This window comes from Gracilinanus agilis, chromosome 3 (assembly GCF_016433145.1).
Source record: "Gracilinanus agilis isolate LMUSP501 chromosome 3, AgileGrace, whole genome shotgun sequence".
In the NCBI taxonomy this organism is placed as follows: domain Eukaryota; kingdom Metazoa; phylum Chordata; class Mammalia; order Didelphimorphia; family Didelphidae; genus Gracilinanus; species Gracilinanus agilis.
The window spans coordinates 240,368,676-240,391,038 of NC_058132.1; the positions used below are offsets into that span (position 1 = coordinate 240,368,676).

At 33.2% G+C, this 22,363-nt stretch overlaps 1 protein-coding gene across 1 annotated transcript in view; it reads left to right on the forward strand.

Moving 5' to 3' along the window:
- CWC22 (CWC22 spliceosome associated protein homolog) overlaps window positions 1–22,363 on the forward strand; it is an 83,397-nt gene that overhangs the window by 14,948 nt on the left and 46,086 nt on the right. Inside the window, exons 2-11 of the mRNA XM_044669739.1 lie at window positions 1,088–1,233; window positions 4,418–4,476; window positions 6,159–6,260; window positions 10,802–11,059; window positions 14,544–14,672; window positions 15,991–16,159; window positions 16,527–16,580; window positions 19,319–19,454; window positions 19,542–19,748; window positions 19,857–19,919. Of these exons, the coding sequence (XP_044525674.1) occupies window positions 1,207–1,233; window positions 4,418–4,476; window positions 6,159–6,260; window positions 10,802–11,059; window positions 14,544–14,672; window positions 15,991–16,159; window positions 16,527–16,580; window positions 19,319–19,454; window positions 19,542–19,748; window positions 19,857–19,919 (1,204 nt within the window). The 5' untranslated portion in view covers window positions 1,088–1,206. The remainder of the gene's footprint in view (window positions 1–1,087; window positions 1,234–4,417; window positions 4,477–6,158; window positions 6,261–10,801; window positions 11,060–14,543; window positions 14,673–15,990; window positions 16,160–16,526; window positions 16,581–19,318; window positions 19,455–19,541; window positions 19,749–19,856; window positions 19,920–22,363) is intronic.

Consider the following 22,363-nt stretch of genomic DNA (forward strand, 5'->3'; position numbering starts at 1 on the left):
AGAAGCAGGAGGCAGTCAGCAAAAATGCCTTGAATTGGAAGATGGAGAGTCGTGTTTGAGGAACAGCCAATAAGCAAATATCACTGCATTACATAGTGCCCAGAAGCTGGAGAGGGAGCATGCTAAAAACTAAACAAAGGATTTTGTATTTTATGCTTGAGGGGAAACTGAGGGAGATTAAATGACATAGTAATTATTAGGCAGGATTTGAAGGTCCTGCACATCAACCTTTTCATTTTCAGATGAAGAAATAGAATCTCTTTAAATTAAATAAATGCCTGCCCAGGTCAGGGAGGAGGGAGTATGAGACCCAGTCATGGCTAACCTGTGCCTCTGATTGAAGTCCTATATTACTTCCACTGCTAGCATTTGTTTTTATATTTCTATACAGTTAAATGGGATCCACTTATTTTTTCAAGCCATCACTATTCTGCTTGAGAGTAGAAAGGTTTGGGTATTTGTCTTTATATTTTTATGGAATCCTTATCAAACAGTTGAATCCTTAATTCACTTTCACTTGATCAGGTTTGTAATGATATTATAATTCGTATGTTAATGTCATACTTTAAATAAGAAATTTAAAGTAGTAAAGCTAACAGGAAGATTTTTTCCCCAAGATTATCAGATAAAGAAATTTTAGTGTTAAAGTCCTTCTTGTTCAACTTCTTTAGATTTTGATGAGGAATTGCCACTAGACTTAAAATCTTCCTAGAATTCGTTCTGCCCAGGGCTGCCCAACTTTCTTGATCATTCTTGCAGTCACTTCTGTGCCTGTAGTTTCTGCCTTGTTTCCCGCTGTTTCTTTGTTTCTCATGTTCTTCTAGAAGGAACAAAAAAGGAGAATCATCTTTTCAATTATTTTTATCTTTGTCAGTTAACATTTATTATGCAGTGCATATGAAACTGCATGTAGATTTTCATTTTCATTTTATTGTTGCATAAATTGAACTTTCTAGGTTATCGTTTGTATTATCTTGTAACAAAGTATCAGGTCTCTCCTGTGTTGAAAAAAGACAGTTTGTGCTATTTAAAACACATTTTTCACTAGTGTTACTAAAAATGGGCTTTTGATTTGTGTGTGTTATAGATGAAATTTCTCCAATCAAGAGGGAAAAACTGACTAACGAGGAAATCATTGGATTCTTTATGCCAATTTGGAGCAGTTAGTGTACTGAGACTGCCAGAAACAGAAGTCAAGAATAGAAAATGAAAAGTAGTGTGGCTCACATCAAAGTAAGTATTTTTAAGTTTCCATTAGGCAGATTAAAGAGATAAGCACCATTTAAACATAGGATTGAATGAAGTAAATATTTTTTAGTATCATAGTTGTTCATCAAGAATTAGGGAAAGGGAAGGAGACTTTTGGAATATTTATAATTGTAAAATATTAAAACAATCTTTTAATTTTATGAAAACTCTTAACAGCATTTAAAAGCTTAATGAAAGTGCACCCCTCTCTTGAAACATTTTCTTACTGTGTATTCTTGGAAAGAGGCAGCTGACTGGGGTACAAGATGCATCTGGCTCCCCCGCAGTCCAGGTTTGATCCCTTTTGTTGTTGCTGCTATTACATTGGCAGGTCACCTGGTCTTCCTAGGCTTTAGTTTCTTCAGAGATAAAATGAGGAAGTTGGACTAGATTAAGCCTCTGAGGTCTCCTGAATCTGCATCAAATGATATGATCATTGAGAAGGTCTCCCAGTTCATGGTTTCATAAGTCTTAGCTTCTGCCTGCTGTTGCAAGGAAGTTAAGGGGCAATGAAAGACATTAAGTACCTCATTTGAAAGAAATAAAAAACTGGGCAAAATATTGTCTGAGCAAAGTCTGATTTTGGTGGGCAAAGCAAACAAGCCAGAGTTCTGCAGATTTCCCTGTTAAATCTGAGACTGATTCTTGAAATTGACAGGTTTTTAAAGGCAAAAAGAGGAACTTGCAGGGGTCTTTCTTGACATAAGTTATAGGAAATCCCTGAATCCTCAACCTCCAGAACTCTTGCCTTTTGAGGTCTCTGGCCTTCAGGTCTCCTGGCCTCTAGGGCTCCCCTCTTCCGTGACCTTTGGATGACCTTCTGGTCCCTATAGTCTCTTACATGAAATAAGTTTGACATAAAGTACATTATAAAATGGATTCACACACCTAGGATTAACATAGTAACTCATGATTAATATAATAACATACACTTAAGATTATAACTCAGGTAATTCTGGGACTACATTCTTAATCTGATTACTTACACATATTTTTGTCTGAGACTATATTAAGAAAAATCACATAATTATAAGGTATCAAACCAAAGGAATTCTTAAGCTAATACAAATAAGAGGCTGCTTAACTAAATTTCTTTCTTACATACTGAAACTTTCTATCAAATGGAATTAGAATTGAACTTGAAAATGAGATCTTGAGAAGAAAAGCAGATAGTTCTCTGAAGCAAATATTCATTTGTTCATTGTCAAGTATCTATAGAGGCTGTGTTCATATCATGTCTCCTTAGCAAGTTTGGGAGGTAGTTAAAACTTATTCATGTTTAGTTAGCTTTATTGCCCTTACTAATTCCCTTGACTAAAAGTAATTGCTCTTTCCTTAAGTCTTTCTAGAATACTGTGATTAAATCTCTTATTTGTCTCATTGTGTCCTACATTCTTACCCTTTTCTAGACAGAATATCCCCAAATTAAACTGTAAGCTCTTGACAGATGATCATTATTTTCATTTTTGTATCTCAGAACTTCACATAGGGCTTGGAACATAGTAGACTCTTAATAAATGTTTGTTTGATCAAGGATAGGCTCTCCATATTATTTTTCTTTGTGTGTCCACTTGTAGTATCCACTAAGTTCCTTAGGGGAAAGGACAGCTTTAGTTTTGTCTTTGTTTTCCCATTGCCTGTTACATATTAGGTACCCAATAAATATTTGTCAAACTGAATTAGTAACCAAGCTACTAGAGGCATGAAGCATTCTTTTGTACCCCATATCTTGGTCATTAGTGTGATTTACCAGTCTTAATAGAGCCTTATTAGATCTTATTAGATTTTTAAAAAAATATTTCATCTACAGTGTTCAGATGTATGATCATGCTTTGCTTTATAGACATATATGTCTAAAATGTTAGGCTGATAATTTGATTTTTTTTATATATGTTAACTTTGGCTTTTAAACCATGCATAAAATTTAAAGTGTATATCATTCAGAATACATAATTATGTATCTTAGATTGTGAAATTTATCCATACAAATATGTACAGTGATCTCTACATATGTGTGTGTATGTGTATATAAATGTTTACTATGCAAAGATAAGATTATTATTATTATTTTAATTATTACGTTCTTTAATGCTGTGTCTAAGACCATATCAGCAAATCTATTGATTTGTTCCTGCTATTTGCCAGAAAATATAAAATTAGAAAAGGAGCTATCACTAATCAATAAAATATTTTTAATGCATTTATATACCATAAAATAAGTCATACATGTGGATAAGTACATAAGCCAGTTGTGTAATAAACATCTTTTCCTCCAAGAACCTGATAGAGTGAATTTGACGAAAGACTGTATGGCACTTGAACATTTAGTTGACACAGGGTTTTTAAAATTTCCTTTTAACTCTTTTACATAAAATAGATTTCCTGCGTCTATCAATTTTTATCCTGATTTTAAGAGCTAAAATATCTGCATGAAAGTTGTAGGTTTAATAAACCAAAAAAGATAGTTTTATGTAGTTTGATGTTTGTAAATGTTCTTAGAATAATTTCTTATTGGGAAGTTGTTAAGAGACTCAACTATGTCTCAATTTTTTCTTTCAGGAAAATTGCAAAAGTGATAATATCTTTGTAGGCTACATTCTAAAGCTATGCATGTGTTTGATATGTTATATAATTGTGATATAGAATCCTTTTGCCAGCAACATCATTTGAATATTACTGATTCTGTTTATCCATGTTCACATGTCTCTATATGTAGTTTCTGTTTTCTGATTAAAAAAAAACTGTCCCACATTTGTTCTGGCTCATAAATTTTCTAGTCTTTTACAGTTAACTTTGTGTTTTAGTGAGTAGGAATTTCTTTTCAATGAAAGAACAGAGATGTAATGAATGAATGGCAGACTTCAACAAAATTGACTTTTGAGCCCAGCGGAGTTTAGTTTTCAATGTCTTCATTTAGGTGCAAACTTTGGGCACAGAAGCCTCATGTTGTAAGTAACATGAGAAAATACATTTATTTACAAAGTGTTTCTAAAGTATTCCCTTTTTACCTGAACATAATTCATTGCCTAGGATTTAGTTTAATAATAAACATGCTCCTAGTTAAATAATAGTCATTTTTAGGTAACATTTATTCAGTACTATTGACTATAAATGTTTGTTCAAACAATCCTTATATGATTTGCTTTTTTCCCCCATTTTATTTAAAAAGCATAATTCTGGTCAAGAAAGAAGAGGACTTTCCCAGAGAAGTAATTCTTCAGAAGATAGGTATAAATTTTATGTTTCAAATGTAGTAAAAACTCTGATTGGTGCATGTAATTGATAAAATTAATGAATTTTGGGGTTGGAGGGGACAGCTAGAAAGATTAGAAATGACTGCAAATTTCACAGTATACTGGCTACAGTTCTCATGCTCTCGGACCAACTGAGATATGAAGCTATCTTCCAATCAAGCCCACAGGTATTCTATAACTAAATTCCTGTAAAGGAGCTAAATTGACTTAATACTCATACCTAGAACCTCTTCCTCCTCTGCTTCAACTACTGACCTTGCTGGCTTTCTTTTAAGTTCCAATTAAAATCCTCCTTTCTACATGAAACCTTCTCCATTATCTTAATTCTAGTGTTTTCCCTATGTTAATTATTTTCTGTTTTTCTGATATATAGCTTGCTTTGTTTAAATTTGTTTGCATGTTGTCTCCCCATTAGAGTTGTTACCATATACTGTTTATTATGTTGTATAAGATCAAAGCTGACAGGAGTGCCTAAATAACCTTTTTTTCCCCCAAGAACTATATTACAGTTTCATAATACAATATTTAAATTAAAGCTAATAAGTTGGATAACCACACTAAAATTAGGTCATGATTTTGTTTATGTTGAGTTGGATTTGGACAAAGAAAATTAGAGAAGGAACCACTACAGCAACTTGTTCCTTTTTCCTTTTTTTTATTTTGAAAGTTGAAAAATTCACCTGGCATTGAAACTTTTGTGCTGGCAACTAGTTACAAATAAATAATCAAATATTGGTAGCATGCCTTCCTAGGTATAAAACTTGAGCTCTGCATTTTCAACCAGGGCCTAAAACTTGATCATTGTAATTCACTAAGACTTATGAATACTTTATGTGACTTTGGACAAGTGATTTAACCTTCTTGGACCTCATTTGTCTCATCTGTAAAATAAGAGAGTTGAGCTAGGTGGCTCTTCAGATTCCTTCCAACTCTTCATTTTTTGAGTCAAAAACTATACCCAGGCTTGATGGGTGAGCCTAAGCAGAGTTAGCTGCCAACATTTTTTAATAACAGTTCATCGATAAGTGAGCATTTATTAAGTACCTACTATGTATCGGGCACTGTGCTGAAGTGCTAGGGAAACAAAATGAGACCAAATCTAGCTCTTGGGGAGAACAGCAAACAGGTATGTACACATAAGTCAAATGTGGGAGAAATCAGAGAGAATTAAAAGAGGAAAAGCATTAGAATTAAGAAGGGTTGAGAAAGCTTGTTGGTGCATATAGGATTTTATTGGAATCTAAAGGAAGCCAGAAGGCAAAGATGAAGGAAATTATTCCACCTATGGGGAACAACTAGAAAAAAAATGCTTGAAACCAAGAGTTGGAGTGCCTTGTTCATAAAACAAGCAAGAGGCCATTATGTGCCCGGAAGGCAGGTATAAGAAGATTGAAAAGGTAGGAGATGGGGCTAGGTTACAAAGGCTTAAAGTGTCAAAAAGATGATTTTGTATTTGATCCTGGAGATGAAAGGGAGCCACTGTAGTTTATTGAATAGGGAGAGTGATATGGTTGGACCCGTTCCACAGTGGTCTTCTAGATGTTATCAAAAGTGATTTGATTATATAATATTAACTAGTAGGATTCTCAGAAATTAATATGTAATACCTCATTACTTTCCATCTTGTAATTCTTGCTTTTTTATTGAATTTCTTAGGTATGAAGAACAGGAGCGATCCCCCCGAGACAGAGATTACAGCAAGTCAGATCAAGAATATTCAGGACGGGGGCATTCTAATGATAGTACCATGGAATCACGGTTTGTATTATAAAGTTGAAATTGCCATTTGCTTTTTCTTATGAGAAATAGAAAATTAGCTACCTTATGGTCAGAAACTATGACGGAAATGGACTTTACACATACAATGTAACATGAAATAGACTTTTAGTAAGTCACCTTCTTCAGCCTGGGAAAATTGGAACAAAAGTTGTTAACAGGGAACTGAATCCCAGCATAAGCCCTTAATAAGTTAAAGTCACTATACCCTGATCAGTTAGTTGCATTCTAGAATACTGAAAGAATTTGAGGAAGTGATGACAAAGTGATCTTTGCAAAATTAAAAGGTAATGAGAGAGGTTCATAGAATTGAGGAGAGACAAATATGCTCCCACTTTCCAAAAATAAACCTTGAAACACCTAGGCTAGTGAGCTCAATTTGAATTCCTAATAAAATTGTAGTAAGTTATTATAGGAATACTTTATAAACACATGGGAAAAGAAGCAATAATCTCTTCAAACTGAAATAGATTCATTTAAAGGACAAGTCATATCAGACCATCTTCATTTCCCTTTTAAACAGCATTACTAGGGGAATATCATAATGTATATCTCAATTTCAGAAAAATATTTGACAAAGTATTTCATGATATTCCTATGAAAAAATTAGAAAGGTAAGTTAAATGACTTTTCCAGATCACACAACTAGGTATTGAACCTATATATTTGTATTCTTAAGTCTAGCTTTTTAAATATTATGCCAAACTTCCTCTCAGATGACTCCCACACTTGAATATCTAGCCTTAACTGGCTCCTTGGCTTCAGTTCTCCATTTTTAAGAGCTTGTTAGATATTTCCAATAAAATATCCTGTTAGCAGCTCTTCTTTTTTTTTTTTTTTAACCCTTACCTTCCATCTTGGAGTCAATTCTGGCTCCAAGGCAGAAGAGTGGTAAGTGAAAAAGTGGGAAGTGTCTGAGGCCAGATTTGAACCTAAGACTTCTCGTCTCTAGTCCTGACTCTCAATCCACTGAGCTACCCAGCTGCCCTCTTAGCAGCTTTTCTAAACCATGGGTTCCAACTGGGATCAGGAAAAAAAATTATATCGATTTCAGACCTTTGACTTCCATGGCAATCCTAAGTATTTTATGCATTTAAAAATTATTCTGAACCAGGAGAACATTGTATATAGTTAACAGCAATTATTTTACAATGATCAACTATGAATGCTTAACTATTTCCAGCAATACAGTGATCCAAGACAAAAAAGAACTCATGTCAAAAAATGCTATCCACCTCCGGAGAAAGAACTGATGGGAAGTCTGAATGCAGATTATACTGTTTTTCACTTCATTTTCTTCACCGTGTTTTTTGTTTATTTTTTGCTTTTGCTTTGTCTTATATGAATCATCTTCCACAGCATGAACAATGTGGAAATATGTTTTTTATGCTCACACATGAATAACCTAGATCAAATTGCTTCCCAGCTGAGGGTTAGGGGAGGGAAGAGGAAGGAGGAAAGAATTTGGAACTCAAAGTTTTGGAAAACTAAATGTTTAAAATTATACTACATAATTGGCAAAAGTTATATTATTCTGAAAAGGGATTTATTGATCACATAGACTAAGATTTCCATGGCACAAAAATAGTTAAGAACTGTAGCTCTAAACTTTTCCAAATTTTCCTGATTTTGTAAAGGTTATCACCAACCTCTTGTCACTCATGGTTAAAACTTTGGAATCATCCTTGATTCTTTTCTCTATTCCACCTTGGTCTAAATATTTGTCAAGTTCTGTTGCTTCTACCTCTATAAATAACATTTCTTTTCTCTGCTGTCTTCTTTCCATTCACATTTCTGTCACCCTGTTTTAGCCTCTTTTTACCTCTTAGGTGGAATATTTTAATAGCCTCCCAATCAGTCCTTTCTTCTGTCTCTACTCTCTACATTCCACCTTTCACTCAGCTTCCAAAAGAACTTTCTGAAGCCATAGGTCAAAACATGTCACTTTCATGTTTAACATTCTTCTGTGACTCCCTTTTGTCCTTAGGATATACTATAAATTCTATAGTTGGCCTTTAAGGTTGTCAGCATTCTGGTCCAGTATTTCATATATTGCTCTCCTTCACATACTCCTAGATCAAAACAAATTGTTCCATTGGGTGTTTATTATTCTTAGGAGTCCATATTTGTTTCTTTCATAAGCCACTTCCTCACTTCTCCCCTGCAAAGCCCTGAAATTCACTCTTCCTTTCTCTCTGCCATTTGTAAGGATGTACTGGAAAGAGCTCAGACCAATAATTGATTGTTAAATCTTTAATTCAAGGATTTACACATCTGTAAACATTATAAATCAGGCTTGGTTTTTTGCTTTGTTAATTATCTAGACCAGTGATGGACAAACTTTTTTAAAGAGGAGGCCAAAGGAAAGGAAATGCTTATCTGTCAGTCTGTTTCTAAGGCAACTCTTTCAAAGTTTCACTGTATTTTTCAGATTAGGAATAATGTGCTGCTGGATAGAACATTTCAGGGGGCCTCATCTGGCCTCCGGGCTGTAGTTTGCCCATCACTGGGGACTTAAGGAAGTGACAGAGGAGATGTTAATGATACACTTTAAACCTAAAAGTGTGCTCCATGTGCATTTTTTTCTTGTAGATCCAGCTGTTTAAATATTTGTCAGCACTTCCTTGATTTTAAGATTTTTTTTTTTTCTTGAGAAGTAAAGGGTTTGATTTCATTGGTTTAGGTCAGTGATGGGCAAACTATTCCCCAAGGGCCAGATCCAGGTTGTAGTTTGCCCATCACTGCCTTAAGCAGTTCCCTAATCACTATGCCCCCACATCCAGATGTAGTGATTAGAGAATTGCTTAAGGCAGTAATGGGCAAACTACAACCTGGATCTGGCCCTTGGGGAATAGTTTGCCCATCACTGGTTTAGATTATTCCTAGTAAGGAACTATCTCTACCAATGCAAATCAGTAATTACTTTGCAATTTATAATCTTAGAGAGTTGTTTGAATCTCTCAGGTGTTAACTGATTTGCCTATTTGTGTCAAGCATTAGGAAATGAGGGAGTCTTGAATCCTAGTATTCCTGGCTCCAAAAAACAACACTTTCTACTGTTCTACAATGCCTCCACAATCCTAACTTCCTTTAAAGCTTTGTTTATAACCTTTTCAGTAAAATCTTCCATTACGTCCCAAGTTATTTATACTTTATTGTTTTAAAATTGTTTTTTATTGACTTATTTGCATATCATAGAAACTCTACGAAGATAGGGTTGTTTTGCTTTTGCCTTTTGTACACCTCAAACCTAACAGAATTCATTACTAAAAGTAAATGTTTAATAAGCGTTTGTATGTAAATTAAATTATAACTTAAAATGACAACCTTATACTTTAGATTGCTCCTTTAAGTATTTTACCGACTTTTTTTTAGTACTTGGTCATAACTAAACTGTATCCATTTTTTAAAAATATTTGTTACATCACATCATTGTCCTGCTAAAAATACTTGAGATTCACCTCATAACCTGCAGTATAAAATCATTCATTAGCTTACTATATGCTAACACTGACCTATGTTCTGGACTTTGAAAGACAAAAAACACAACAATTCCTATCTTCCAAAAGCGTACATTGTATCTAGGTTAGGGGAGTATGGAATCATATTTTGAGAACAGTAGTATAGTAGGAGAGGAATTGGGATTAACCTTTTTTAGGAAGTAGCGTATGAGTGGAACCCCTGAGGAAACTAGGGATTATTAAACATGGAAGTGAGAAGAGAGTACATTCTAGATATACAAGGTGGTCTGAGCACATGCACAACCATGAGAGGTGAAAGTCATTTACAAAGGATAGCAAATAGGCTAGACTGGATGAGAGAAGAGTGATATGTAGTGAGCATGGAAAGACAAATTGTAACTAGATTATGAAGGGCTTTAAATATTACATAAAGAAATAAGTAGAATTCCATGGAGCTACTTGGGCAGAGGCATTCCAGCTCAGCCTTTGCTTTAGGAATATGAATTTGGCAACTGAGGAGTTTGGATTAGAGCCAGGAAAGGGAGACCTTAGGCAGGAAAATCAACTAGAAGGTTTTGTCAGTAATCTAGGCAAAAGGCCCACACTCCATAGACTAGTTTTGAAGAGCCCATAATCTAGTTCCAACCTATCTTTACAAAGTTTTCTGCTATATTAATATTCTACACAAATCTTACTCCACACGTGCTAATCTCACTCTCTCAAGAATACACGATGCTCTTTTTCCTTTTTTGTTAATGCTGTCCTTCTCTGATTCCTGCCCAGGAATTCTTTATCCTCTTCAAACTGTCATAGCCACCAATACCTATAATACTTGCTTGGTATCTAATCACATTATTACATCTCTTGTGTTTTTCTGTAACATTTTGTTTTTTGTATGCTTGTATCAGCTAATTCTGTGTTCCCAAAGAATAGGGGCTATTATATTATTTCTTCTGTCTTGCCCTTTCTAGCAATTTGCATGGTGTTCTGTGAAATGGAATTACTGAATGAATTTAATTTAATTTTAAAAAAACTTTTTTCTCTTTTTTTTCTTCATAACAGAGGGAGGGATAGAGAAAAACGCCGAGAGAGAGAGAGAGAAAGAAAAAGAGATTCTGATCGCAGAAGGTACAGAAAATCTCCTTCACCAGGCAGAAGGAGTGCAGAAAGAGGAGCATCTCAAAGCTTATCTGCCCAAGATGAGCCACCAACAAAGAAGAAGAAAGATGATGTGGACCCACTCCTCACTCGCACAGGTGGTGCTTATATTCCTCCAGCAAAGCTCAGGATGATGCAAGAACAGATTACAGATAAAAACAGGTACTTTAACATTACTAGATATTCAACAATATTCTTACTGAGAAAGATAAAGAATCTAATACTTAATACATGAGACTTTACGTAATTTGTAGAATTCCAATAGGTACAAAAGGATTTTTGGAAAGAAATGGTAATGGCGTTTAGAACCTTTCTTTTTCAATTGCTGACATTGAAACAGGCAGTTTGAAACTCTTATACTTTTTCTAATTATATTCTTTGGTATATATTTACTTGCTATACCCATACTTACTACACATAGTCATGAGCTTTTGGGGAAAAAAATCTGAATGTTGTAGGAAACTTGTGTCCTTTGTCCTTTGTATTAGAATTACAGATTGTTTTTCGATTGGATGGGAAAATATTCCAGCCTAACAGCAATATGATTTCAGTGTAAAACATTACATTATAGGTCTTGTCCTATCACATCTCCCTAGAAATGGAAGAGAAGAGAGGGAACAAGTTAGTTCATAGGAAGAGAGCCTTCCCATAGGTTATACACAGATCCAGATAATTAGATGGACCAAAAGGAGAGTTAGAAGAGACCTCAGAGGTTGTCCAGTCCAGGCTTCTACTTAGCACAGGAGAATTCTTTTTTACTGCTGTATGATCTACTATTGGACAGCTTTGACTTCTAGAAAGTTGTTGGGTTTTTTCTCCAAGCTGACTCAACAGCAAAAGTAAGCAGTAAAATATATATACAAAAGAAATGTGAAGCTCTTGAGTTGTTTTTGTTTATTTTCATGGAGACTTGTCAAAAAGTCTACCTTCTGGGATCCAGTTTTCCTTCCATCTTTTTTTTTTCTTCTATATAGTTTCAGTTAGTGTGTTTATAATTCAAATTCTATTGGTTTCACCTTATATTCCTTTTGTTTCCTATTTGTAATTTTGATGGCAAAATAATATTCCATTATAGTTTTATTCAACCATTCCACAATTGTTTAGAATATAAGGTTTTTATACACATCTGTGGTTTCTCTATTTTTAAAGTCATTGATAGAAATGTTGACTCAGAAGAAGTTTTGGTTTTTCTTGCTTCCATAGCCATTAGGTTTTATTGATTATTCAACATTCATTTAAACATTTATTAAGAGCCTATAGTGTGTGCAAAACATTGCATTCATTTGAAATGTATCCAATTCATCCTTATCTCTTTGTCCTGTCACCAATTTAGTGTAGATCTTTATCACCTCAGGACTAGATTACCGTCTTCCTGGTTCTAATCGCTACTCTGTTCTCCTAGTCTATCTACCCTCTATTAGAGGTGGCAAAATAATGCTCCTGAAATATACTGCTTTCATTAAGTGTTTCCCCTAAAACATGAGTTTTCTCATGTCACTCCATTGTGAGATTCTTTACACAAGCTTGTAGAGGAACAGGAAATTAGCTACTCTATCAGTGTTAGTTCATTGATTGATTCTAGGTGTCAGTCACAATTTAAAAGGAACACTTAACAGAGCTGGAGTGTTCTTTAAGAGAATTGCTGGAATAGTCAGAGACTTGGAAACTGTTAATGTGAACAGAAGTTGAAGAAATTAGGAATGTTTAGCCTTGAAAAGATAAGATTAGAGGGAGATAGGGAACTTTGAACACTTGAAAAGATGCTGAGTGGACTTAGGAAGAGCCTGCTCTATTTCAAGTGGCCTGAAGTAGCACAAATGGATGGAGGATATAGGAATGTGGATTTGAGCTCAATGTAAGAAAAACTTTTTGACAGGGTATAAGATAGCAGGATAGGCATACTGATAAAGTAATGAGTTCTCTATCCTTAGGAGTAATCAAAGTGAGCCTGGATAACCAAAGATCATCAGAACCAAAAGGGACCTTAGAAGCCATCTAGTCCAGAGATTATATTTATAAATAAGGAAATGGGCTCAGAGAAATGAAATCACTTGTTCGAATGGGTCAAACAATAGCAACAATTATATTTGTTTCCTATATACATATAAAGGAAAAACTATTGCTTTGAATCATCTGGACAGGTGACCTTGGTAGTGTTACAATGCAGTATCTAAAGCTTACCAAAGTAGTACTCATTTCTTACTCATCATCATCATCTCCCTATTTCTCCATCCTTTCACTGAATCATAAAATCAGAGCATTATGAATTAGAACATTATTGAGGTCATACACTTCAAATGGCATTCCCTAGAAGATATGATTTGTCTTACCTTGCTTTCATTTTGCTTATTTCCAGGAGCTCTCAGTCTCCTTATAATTTTAATTAGGACTTCCAGATATTCTAGCAATAATTTTCAGCTACCAAAACCTCTATTTCAACAGAATAGAAGCAATTAGGTGACACATCGGATAGATTTCTGCACTCAGAGTTAGGAAGACCTAAGTTCAAATCCTGCTTCAGACACTTATTTAGTTGCATGACCTTCAGCAAGTCACTTTACTTTCAGCCTCAGTTTCCTCTTCTATAAAATGAGGATAAATAAATGAGCTCTAACCTTATACAACTGTTGTGAGGATCAAGTTAGATTTCATACACTTCAAAGTACTTTGTAAATTCCAGTTAGTTATTAATTACCGTTATTTAAAAATCAAACAGATGAAATTTGACTCCTTATATTTGATATTTCATTTCATTCAAGTGATTCAGGGAAGAGATTCATATTGTGCATAGAAAAGATCTTATTTGATAGATTTGTTCAACCAGAGCACACATGGAAGGATATGAAATCAGTTTTTGTATGTAGTACTAGATTATTAGAACCCAACCCTCTCATTTTTACAGAGGACATTGAAGACTAAAAACTTGTTACTTGCTTAAAGTCAAGTAGCAATTAACTTTTTTTTTTAATATGAAAGATATTCATTTTTCTGGTCTAATTAGCAAGATTCCTTCTAAAGGCAAGCGATTAAGGAATAGCTACACTTTTAAACATGAATTTATACAAATATCACAGAATCACAGATTGTCCATTTTATAAGGGACTGCATCTGGTACAAGCCATACATGCACAAAATTGCTATAATATACCTAACACAAGTGGTCATCTAGCATTTGTTAGAAGAGCTCTAATAAGGGAGAACATATATATGCTCCTACTGTCCTAATTTTATTTGTGGCTTCTTTGTATGATTCATTTTTCTTCATCCGGTGCAATGATATCTAAGAAGAGATTACAACCCTTCCTTATCATTTTACCATACTATGAAAAGATCTGCCTTCCTTTTTATAGTATTGTAACAGTTTTGTCATGATAAGGCAGGTTTAATTATCAGTTTTGCCTTTGAGAATATGTAAAGATAGATTTTTCATTTATTTTTTATTTTTAATTTAGGAAGTTTTAGGCATTTATTTCTGTGGTCATAGTATGTTGAACTATGTATTTTTTGTATATTTGTGGTAAAAATGAAAAAAAAATTAAACTTTATTGTTGGATTAACTTTTACATCTCTACTTGTTATTATCTCTGAGTATATTTAAAAGGTAACTTAATATCCTTGGATTTACCTATTTTAAAATTTCTTATAGCTTAGCATACCAAAGGATGAGCTGGGAGGCATTAAAGAAGTCAATCAATGGTCTTATCAATAAGGTGAACATTTCTAACATTGGGATTATCATTCAAGAACTCCTTCAAGAAAATATAGTTAGAGGAAGGTAAGTATCAAGTACTTCATTCACAATATTGAAAAAAAAAACCATAGTAACAATGGCAAAACAAACATTACTATTTTAAAATATGGATGTTACTCTATAATTTCATGTCATTTTCTTTCAGTGATATGCATATGTATTTTTTTATGTGAATTTATGATTAAACTTACAAAATGTCCAACTTAGATTTTAATAGATCACCACAAAACATGAGTACACACACACTTTGGTGTTCTCTTTAGAACTGGTTATTCAATTGTTATTGCTTATACCAAATTTCTTAAATTACTCCAACTTTTAACAATCTTATTTCAATAGTCTTTTTAAAATAAATAAGAGAATTGGCTGAGAATTAGGAAAGTGATAAATAGATTTTTAAAAGAGGGACATGATGTTCTCCTAAACTATGGATTGATAAGTTCATAGAAGTAAGAGAACAACCTTATATTTATTTGATGCATTATAGTTTTAAAATTACTTACATGTATCCAATTCATTTATTCATTCACCAAACATTTATTACATATCTACTATATGTTATTAGGTACTGGCGATTTAAAGAAAGAAAGAAATAAAAGAAAGACCGTATCATTTACTTGGGTAAGGGAGGGATAGTTATTCACAAATACCTTGCTGGAAGGTTTAATCTTGTTGGGCATTCATGCTACAGCATAAAGTTAGATATGATTGAGGAGTTTTGACTGAGGGGTAGGGAGGTGGGGAGTGGAGAGTAGATATAAATTAGAGGGTTGGGCACACCTCTTTATAGTGCTGAAATAGGAGGTTCTGACAACTAGAGGAAAGCATTAGGGTATTGATTTGGGGGAGGATTGGCAAATAAAAATAAGACCTGCCATGATGTGAGAGAGGAATTTTTAAAAAGTAGTGAAAGGTCTTTCCAAACAAACTTTGACTAAGTGTGATTTATCTCTAGGTACTTCCCTTATGGGTGCCAGCAGGCTGTGTGTCAAAGAAAATCTTTTTCTTAGTCTGCCTTTAGTGTTCATACCATAGATTTAGAAGAAATAGAACCTGAAAGGTGCAAATTCTGTTAATCTACTTCCAGGGTTGGAGGGGTAAATTAGGACCACTTAAGACATTTATAAAATTTTTGGAAATTTTGGTTTCTATTATTTTTTTAAATTTAATTTAGTTTGTTTTTATTTTATTAGTTTATTTTTACTTAGTTCTTATACTTTTTGAAGAAAATGTTATTATTGTATTAAAATTGCTGATAAAGGTATTTTTTTCTTTGGAAAGATTGGGTGTTAATATATTTTTAAATTTTCATGGTATATTTTTCTTTTTAAAAAAATCACAGGGGGTTGCTGTCTCGATCTGTTTTGCAAGCACAAAGTGCATCGCCAATCTTTACCCATGTTTATGCCGCTCTTGTGGCAATTATCAACTCAAAGTTCCCAAACATTGGAGAACTTATCCTCAAAAGGTTGATTCTAAACTTTCGAAAAGGATATCGAAGAAATGATAAGGTATGTATTAGATTTTGTGTTTTGATAGCTATGACGGTATACTTCTGTATGGACTAGATCTGATACTGTACATAGTACAAAAAAGATTAAAAAAAACCTAAAATCAGATACTTATAATTCTGTAGAATTTTTCCAGTGATAAATCACAATGAATTAATACATCTGATACTTCCAACTTATTCAGTATATGCAAATGTTATTCATGCTATGATAGTTTAAATTTTTTTGTGTTTATTACCCTACTTTTAAAAATTAGTTTTCATTACTAATTACATTTTAGATCAATTATTAAAATGCTATATATTTTGTAAATTGATTTGAGAAGTTGAATTTCCAATATAATTCTTTCCATTGTTTCATTTCACAGCAACTTTGTCTAACCGCTTCAAAATTTGTTGCACACCTTATTAACCAGAATGTGGTAAGTACTTGTCCTGAAATTTTGACCTTTTCTGTGAAATAAAAACCTATAATATAGCATTTTTTGTTGCTCTTTTTCTTGTAATGCACAACACTTGAATTAATTTATTATTCAATATTTTAGTTCATATATTTTATTATTTTAGTTAATGACTATGGTGAGCACTTCTAATACTTTTTTAATTAAAAGATAGAAAATATTTAAGGTTTTTTGCTTTATTTTTACATTTACATTTTATATTACTACCAAACTACACATGGATACTTTATAAATCACTACACTTCAAATAATGTAATTTCATTTTTTTTAATCTTGAGATTAAAATTGGAAGCTATTCTCCTCACTCGTTTGTTCACAATAGCTTAATTATGGAAATATGGTAAGAAATGACATTTTCTGTATCTATATCTATGCTTTTAGGTTTTTTTAAGATTCAGTTTAACAAACAGAAGAAATAGTTATCATCTGTATTGTTGATAAATATATTTTTCATTTCATTGTGCTATTTTTTAATTCATTTGCCTTAGTTAAATACATTTCCTTACTTGATAGTTTACATCGAGTATAAATACTGAGTTTATAGTCTTGGCAAGTAGTAAAATTGATACTGGCTTTACTTGAAAGCTCATTTTTCATATCTCTTGTACAGTTCATGGGTTCAGAGAAATAATAACATAAAAATGAACATTGTTTAGAGTTAATTAGTGGCAGAATTTCAGTGTCACTTTTTGTAATTTCTTTTAACTTTAGGGATTCACTCTTACTCATAAAATAATAATTGAAGTCTACTTCCCTAGCTACCTTGAGAATACAAATAAATCTATTTCTGAGACTGTAGACAATTGATTTCACATACAGTGAAGCACTGTAAAATTGCACAAGATTTTCTAAATACTGTAGCAAATATGAAGCTAATTGAAAATGTTTTTAAGGTTTCTGCCAAGTTAAATATGTCTTTTCTGTCTTTATGGAGTGGAAGTATTATTTTTCTGTCATAGACATGAGATTATTATTTGATTTTATATTCATTTCATTTTTGATGCAATTAATTTTGAAATTTAAACACTTTTTCCTTGTAATAGATAAGCAAATTTTTAGAAAGGATTGTCTATACTTCTTTGGATGCATTATAAGAAATATTAATCTAATCTTACATTTTACTAATAAAATTCTATTTTTTATATTCTATTCTATTCTAATTTGCTAATAATTATGGTATTACTTATAAAAATGAACTTCAAGCATGGCTCCTAATTTTTTTGCATTGATAGTTTGATTCTTTTCAGAAGTTTATGGATTTTCTTTTGTCTTTTCTATGAACTTAAGGGTTTTTGAAACATTACAATTCTTATAATTTTGTTGTGTGTTGGTGTTTTTAGTCATTCAGTCATATCCAACTCCTCATGATCTCATGGAACTATAGCTATCCATAGGATTTTCTTGGCAATAATTCTAAAGTGGTTTGCCATTTCCTTCTCCATAATGAAAATTATTAAAAGGTTAAATATCGAAATACATATGTAAAACTTTAATTTTAGAGAAAATTATACAAAACAAGTTCCTAATCCAGAATTACAAAACGTACACTCAAGTTTGAGTATTGAATTTTATATCATAGATTAAAGATGGTAAAATGTGGCATTTATTGAAATATGAAGAGAATATTCCTAAGATGATTCCCTTAGTCACTCATTCAAACATTTTTTTAAGCACTTACTATGTCTGAGGCAATAGAGCACTCAGCCTGGAATCTGGAACATCTGAGTTCAAAACATGCCTCAGACATTAATTAGCTGTGTGACTCTGGGCAAGTCACTTAAACTCTGTTTTTCTTATTCCATCCAATGTAGAAGGAAATAGCACAAAATTCCATTTATCTTTGCCAAGAAAACCTCATAGACAGTATTGATTTGCTGTGGTTGGCAAGAGTTACATAGGACTGAATAATTGAATATCAACAATACCACCACATGCCAAGTATTGCAAAATTAAATACAAATTGAGAAAAAAACAGCCCTTGCCCTCAAAGAACTTACATTCTAATGTGAATGACAACACATAAAAGGAAATTGAAAAGAGGAGGAAGGAAGACAGAATTTCTCTCCCTCCTGTCTTTTATTGGAGGTCCTGATTGGAGCTGTCCACTGAGGAGAGGTCATAGGAACTGGGGCTACACTCTGGTGGAAAATAACTGAGGCTGGAATTATTCTTCATAATGAAGGGCTGTGGCCTGGTGTGCAGCAAGAGTGGAGAGAAACAAGTCACAGTCAACCAGTCCCTTTATTTATCCTGAATTAACATTTTTTAACATTCCTTATCAGGAATCTTAAATGTATGGAAGTAGAAAAAATAAATATACTATCTAATTGAGATATTGTTGCCAACTAATCTGTAACAAGTGGTAAAGTTTATTTCCATCACAAGAAGTTTTCATTGCCATTAAATGTTATTTTGTGATATTTTATTAATGATTATCCAAAACCATGTTTTGTTTTGTTTTTTAACCTTTACTTTCCATCTTGGAATCTATTCCGTGTATTGATTCTAAGGCAGAAGAGCAGTAAAGATTAGGCATTGAGGGCTAAGTGACTTGCCCAGGGTCACACAGCTAGGATATGTCTGAGGCCAAATTTAAAACCAGAACCTCCTGCCTCCAGGTGTGACTTTCAGTCCGCTGAGCCACCTAGCTATCCCCTAAAAACATGTTCTTTTAATCAAATTAAATTGCATTCTTATAGGCACATGAAGTTTTATGTTTAGAGATGCTCACCTTACTTCTTGAAAGACCAACAGATGATAGTGTCGAAGTAGCAATTGGATTTCTTAAAGAATGTGGCCTAAAATTAACAGAAGTATCACCTAGAGGAATTAATGGTAAGAATATCTTTTATTACAGAGTTGAGATTTTGGTTAAATATTATTATTCTTTTATTCAAAGTAGTTTTTTCTTTTGAATTATAGCTATATTTGAACGCCTTCGCAACATTCTCCATGAATCTGAAATTGACAAACGCGTTCAGTATATGATTGAAGTGATGTTTGCAGTACGTAAGGATGGATTCAAGGATCATCCTGTTATTCTGGAAGGACTTGATCTAGTAGAAGAAGAAGATCAGTTCACTCATATGCTTCCATTGGAAGATGATTATAATCCAGAGGATGTTCTTAGTAAGTCAAACACAAGAAGAAAACCATGCCAAACTGTTTGGGGTTAACTATAAATACCATGAGTGTTTTCATGATTTTAAAATATACTGTTGTTGGCTTTTTTTTAAGATGTTTTCAAGCTGGATCCTAATTTCATGGAAAATGAAGAGAAATACAAAACTATTAAGAAAGGTAAGTAGGATTTTATTTAAATTTATTTTGAGAGGTTAAGAAAACAACCAAGACAATTGTAATTTTATATTTTTTATGAAAGTTGTGACTCTTAAAATGTTTAATTTGAAAGAATTATGCTGTTTGTTTATAACTCAAGATTTTTAAGAAACAGAATAACTATTTAGGAACCAGAACATGTTAATCCCTAATTGAATTGAGCATAACTATCCTATATTTAATCAACCCATGATCAGTATGCATTTATTAAGTAGCTAATATGTAAGAAGTATCACATTAGACACTGGAAATATGACAACAAAATTGACCGAATGCTTAAGGAGTTTACATTGTATTAGGGAAAAAAAACACGTCTACAAATAAGCAAATGGAGAATATGTACAGAAGAAATACAAAGTAGTAATTTGGGAAGAGAGGGCACTAAGATTTGGGGGTTTGGGGAAGAGGCCTCAGAAAAAGCATTATGCAGAAGGTGGTACTTCACCAAGTAAACAAGGGAGTCTGAGTCTTTGGTTAGGAGGAAGTATCTTTCAGACATAGAGATGCTAATGTAAAGGCACCAAGTTAAATTTGACATGTCATATGTTAAGAATAACTAGAAGGCCAGAAGTTTGGTAAGACTATAAAGCTTAGGAAAGGGAATAATGTAAAGTAGAATTGTTACCAGGCTATAAATGCCAAATAGAGAATTTTATATATTATACTAGAAAGCTGCCAGAGTTTATAAGACCTATGCTTTAGGAAAATTGCTTAGGCAGCTCGATGAAGGATTGATAAAGGTTGTTTTAGTGGTCCATTTAAGAAGTGATACAAACCTCAACTGAGGATTCCCATGAATAGGCAGAATTGACCAGCTACAAGAGTTATAGAGGAAGAAATGGCAACTGATTTCATTTATAATTTGATAGGAATGAGGAAAGCATAACATTGAAGTTATGAACCTAGGTGATTAGAAGGATACTGGTGTTCTTAACAAGGAAAAAAAAAGATATTCAGATGAGAAGCTTTTGGGGAATGTAATAGGCTTCATAAAGTCATTGAGTTTGCAATGTCTATGAAACATCAACTTTGAAATGTCCCATAAGCAGTTGTTGATTCAGGGCTATAGTTACACCTGTGGGAACTGAAGAGGTTGCTTAGTAAGAAAATTTAGAGAGGAAAGAGAAGATGACTCAAGAAAGCCCTAAGGGTACCCACATTTAGAGGCATGATATGAATGACAAACCAGCAAGAAGACTGAGAATTTTCATGACAATCATCTTCTGAACCAGCCTTATAGGAGGCAATATGCAGGGTTTTTGAGTCAGAGGACCTAAATTCAAATTGCAGTTCTGGCATTTACAAAATTTCTTTTATAACCACAGGTAAAATTTTCCTCTTTGGGCTCAGGTTTCTTCATCTGACAATTGAGGAGCTTGGATCTCTGAGGTCTCTTCCAGCTTCAAATATATGATTCTCTGATCTATAATATCATCTGATTTTTTTTTAAATAGTGAGTTTTACCCCTTTTTAAAAAATCAGCCATATAGCCAAATCCAAATGCTAATGACATCTGTGTCTTCTTTCCTGGCCTTGACCTTTACTTTTGTGTTATTGCTGCATTTCCATTTCTCTACTGAGCATTTCTTCTCGCATGTACTATAACTATATTAAATTAAACATGTCTTAAATTGAACTTGTTAACTTTGACCTCAAATCAGCTTCCCTCTCCGTTTCCCATTCTTGTAATATAGAAGTTAGAGTGATAAAGGACCTAAGGTTAGAAATTGTCTAGTTCACTCCTCCCCCACTCCCTTCACTTCTTTTGGGGCCAAAAGAAGTTAAGTGATATTAATCCAAGGTGGCTTAAATGTCTAGCACCAAAAAAATCTTAAGAATTACCTTTTGACTATTTCCTCTCCTTAATCGTCCAAATCCAGTCTGTTCTCCCAGTACTGTCAACCATTCCCTCAAAATGTCTTTAGAAATCATTCTTATCATTTCATGTCATGATTACTCAACAGTTACCTGACAGATTTCACTAACTTTAGCCATCTTGAAGTCAGTTGACAGACTAATTTTCCTAAAATAACATTTTGATGTCATTCCTCCTACTGTCTAAGTTTTTAGAGAACCTTCCATAGTTTGATTCTCTTTTGATATCTCTTTCTTTCTCTTCCCTCACCTTTCTGATCTAGCATGTCTTAACCTTCTGGCCATTTATTTCATTTGTCTGTCTCCAAATATTAATATCATATTATCTTCCCCATACCCACCCTCTAAAGTGTCCTTCCTATCACTAAAAGTTTATATTACACAAGCCAATCATTATATATTATCTTGAATTGTTCCTGATTGCCTTATTTTTCTTGGTATTATCTCCCTATATAATCTACTTGAAGTATCTTTTTATCTTTTAACTTTTATATTTATTAAGTATAATGTGTTGTAGATATATAATATTT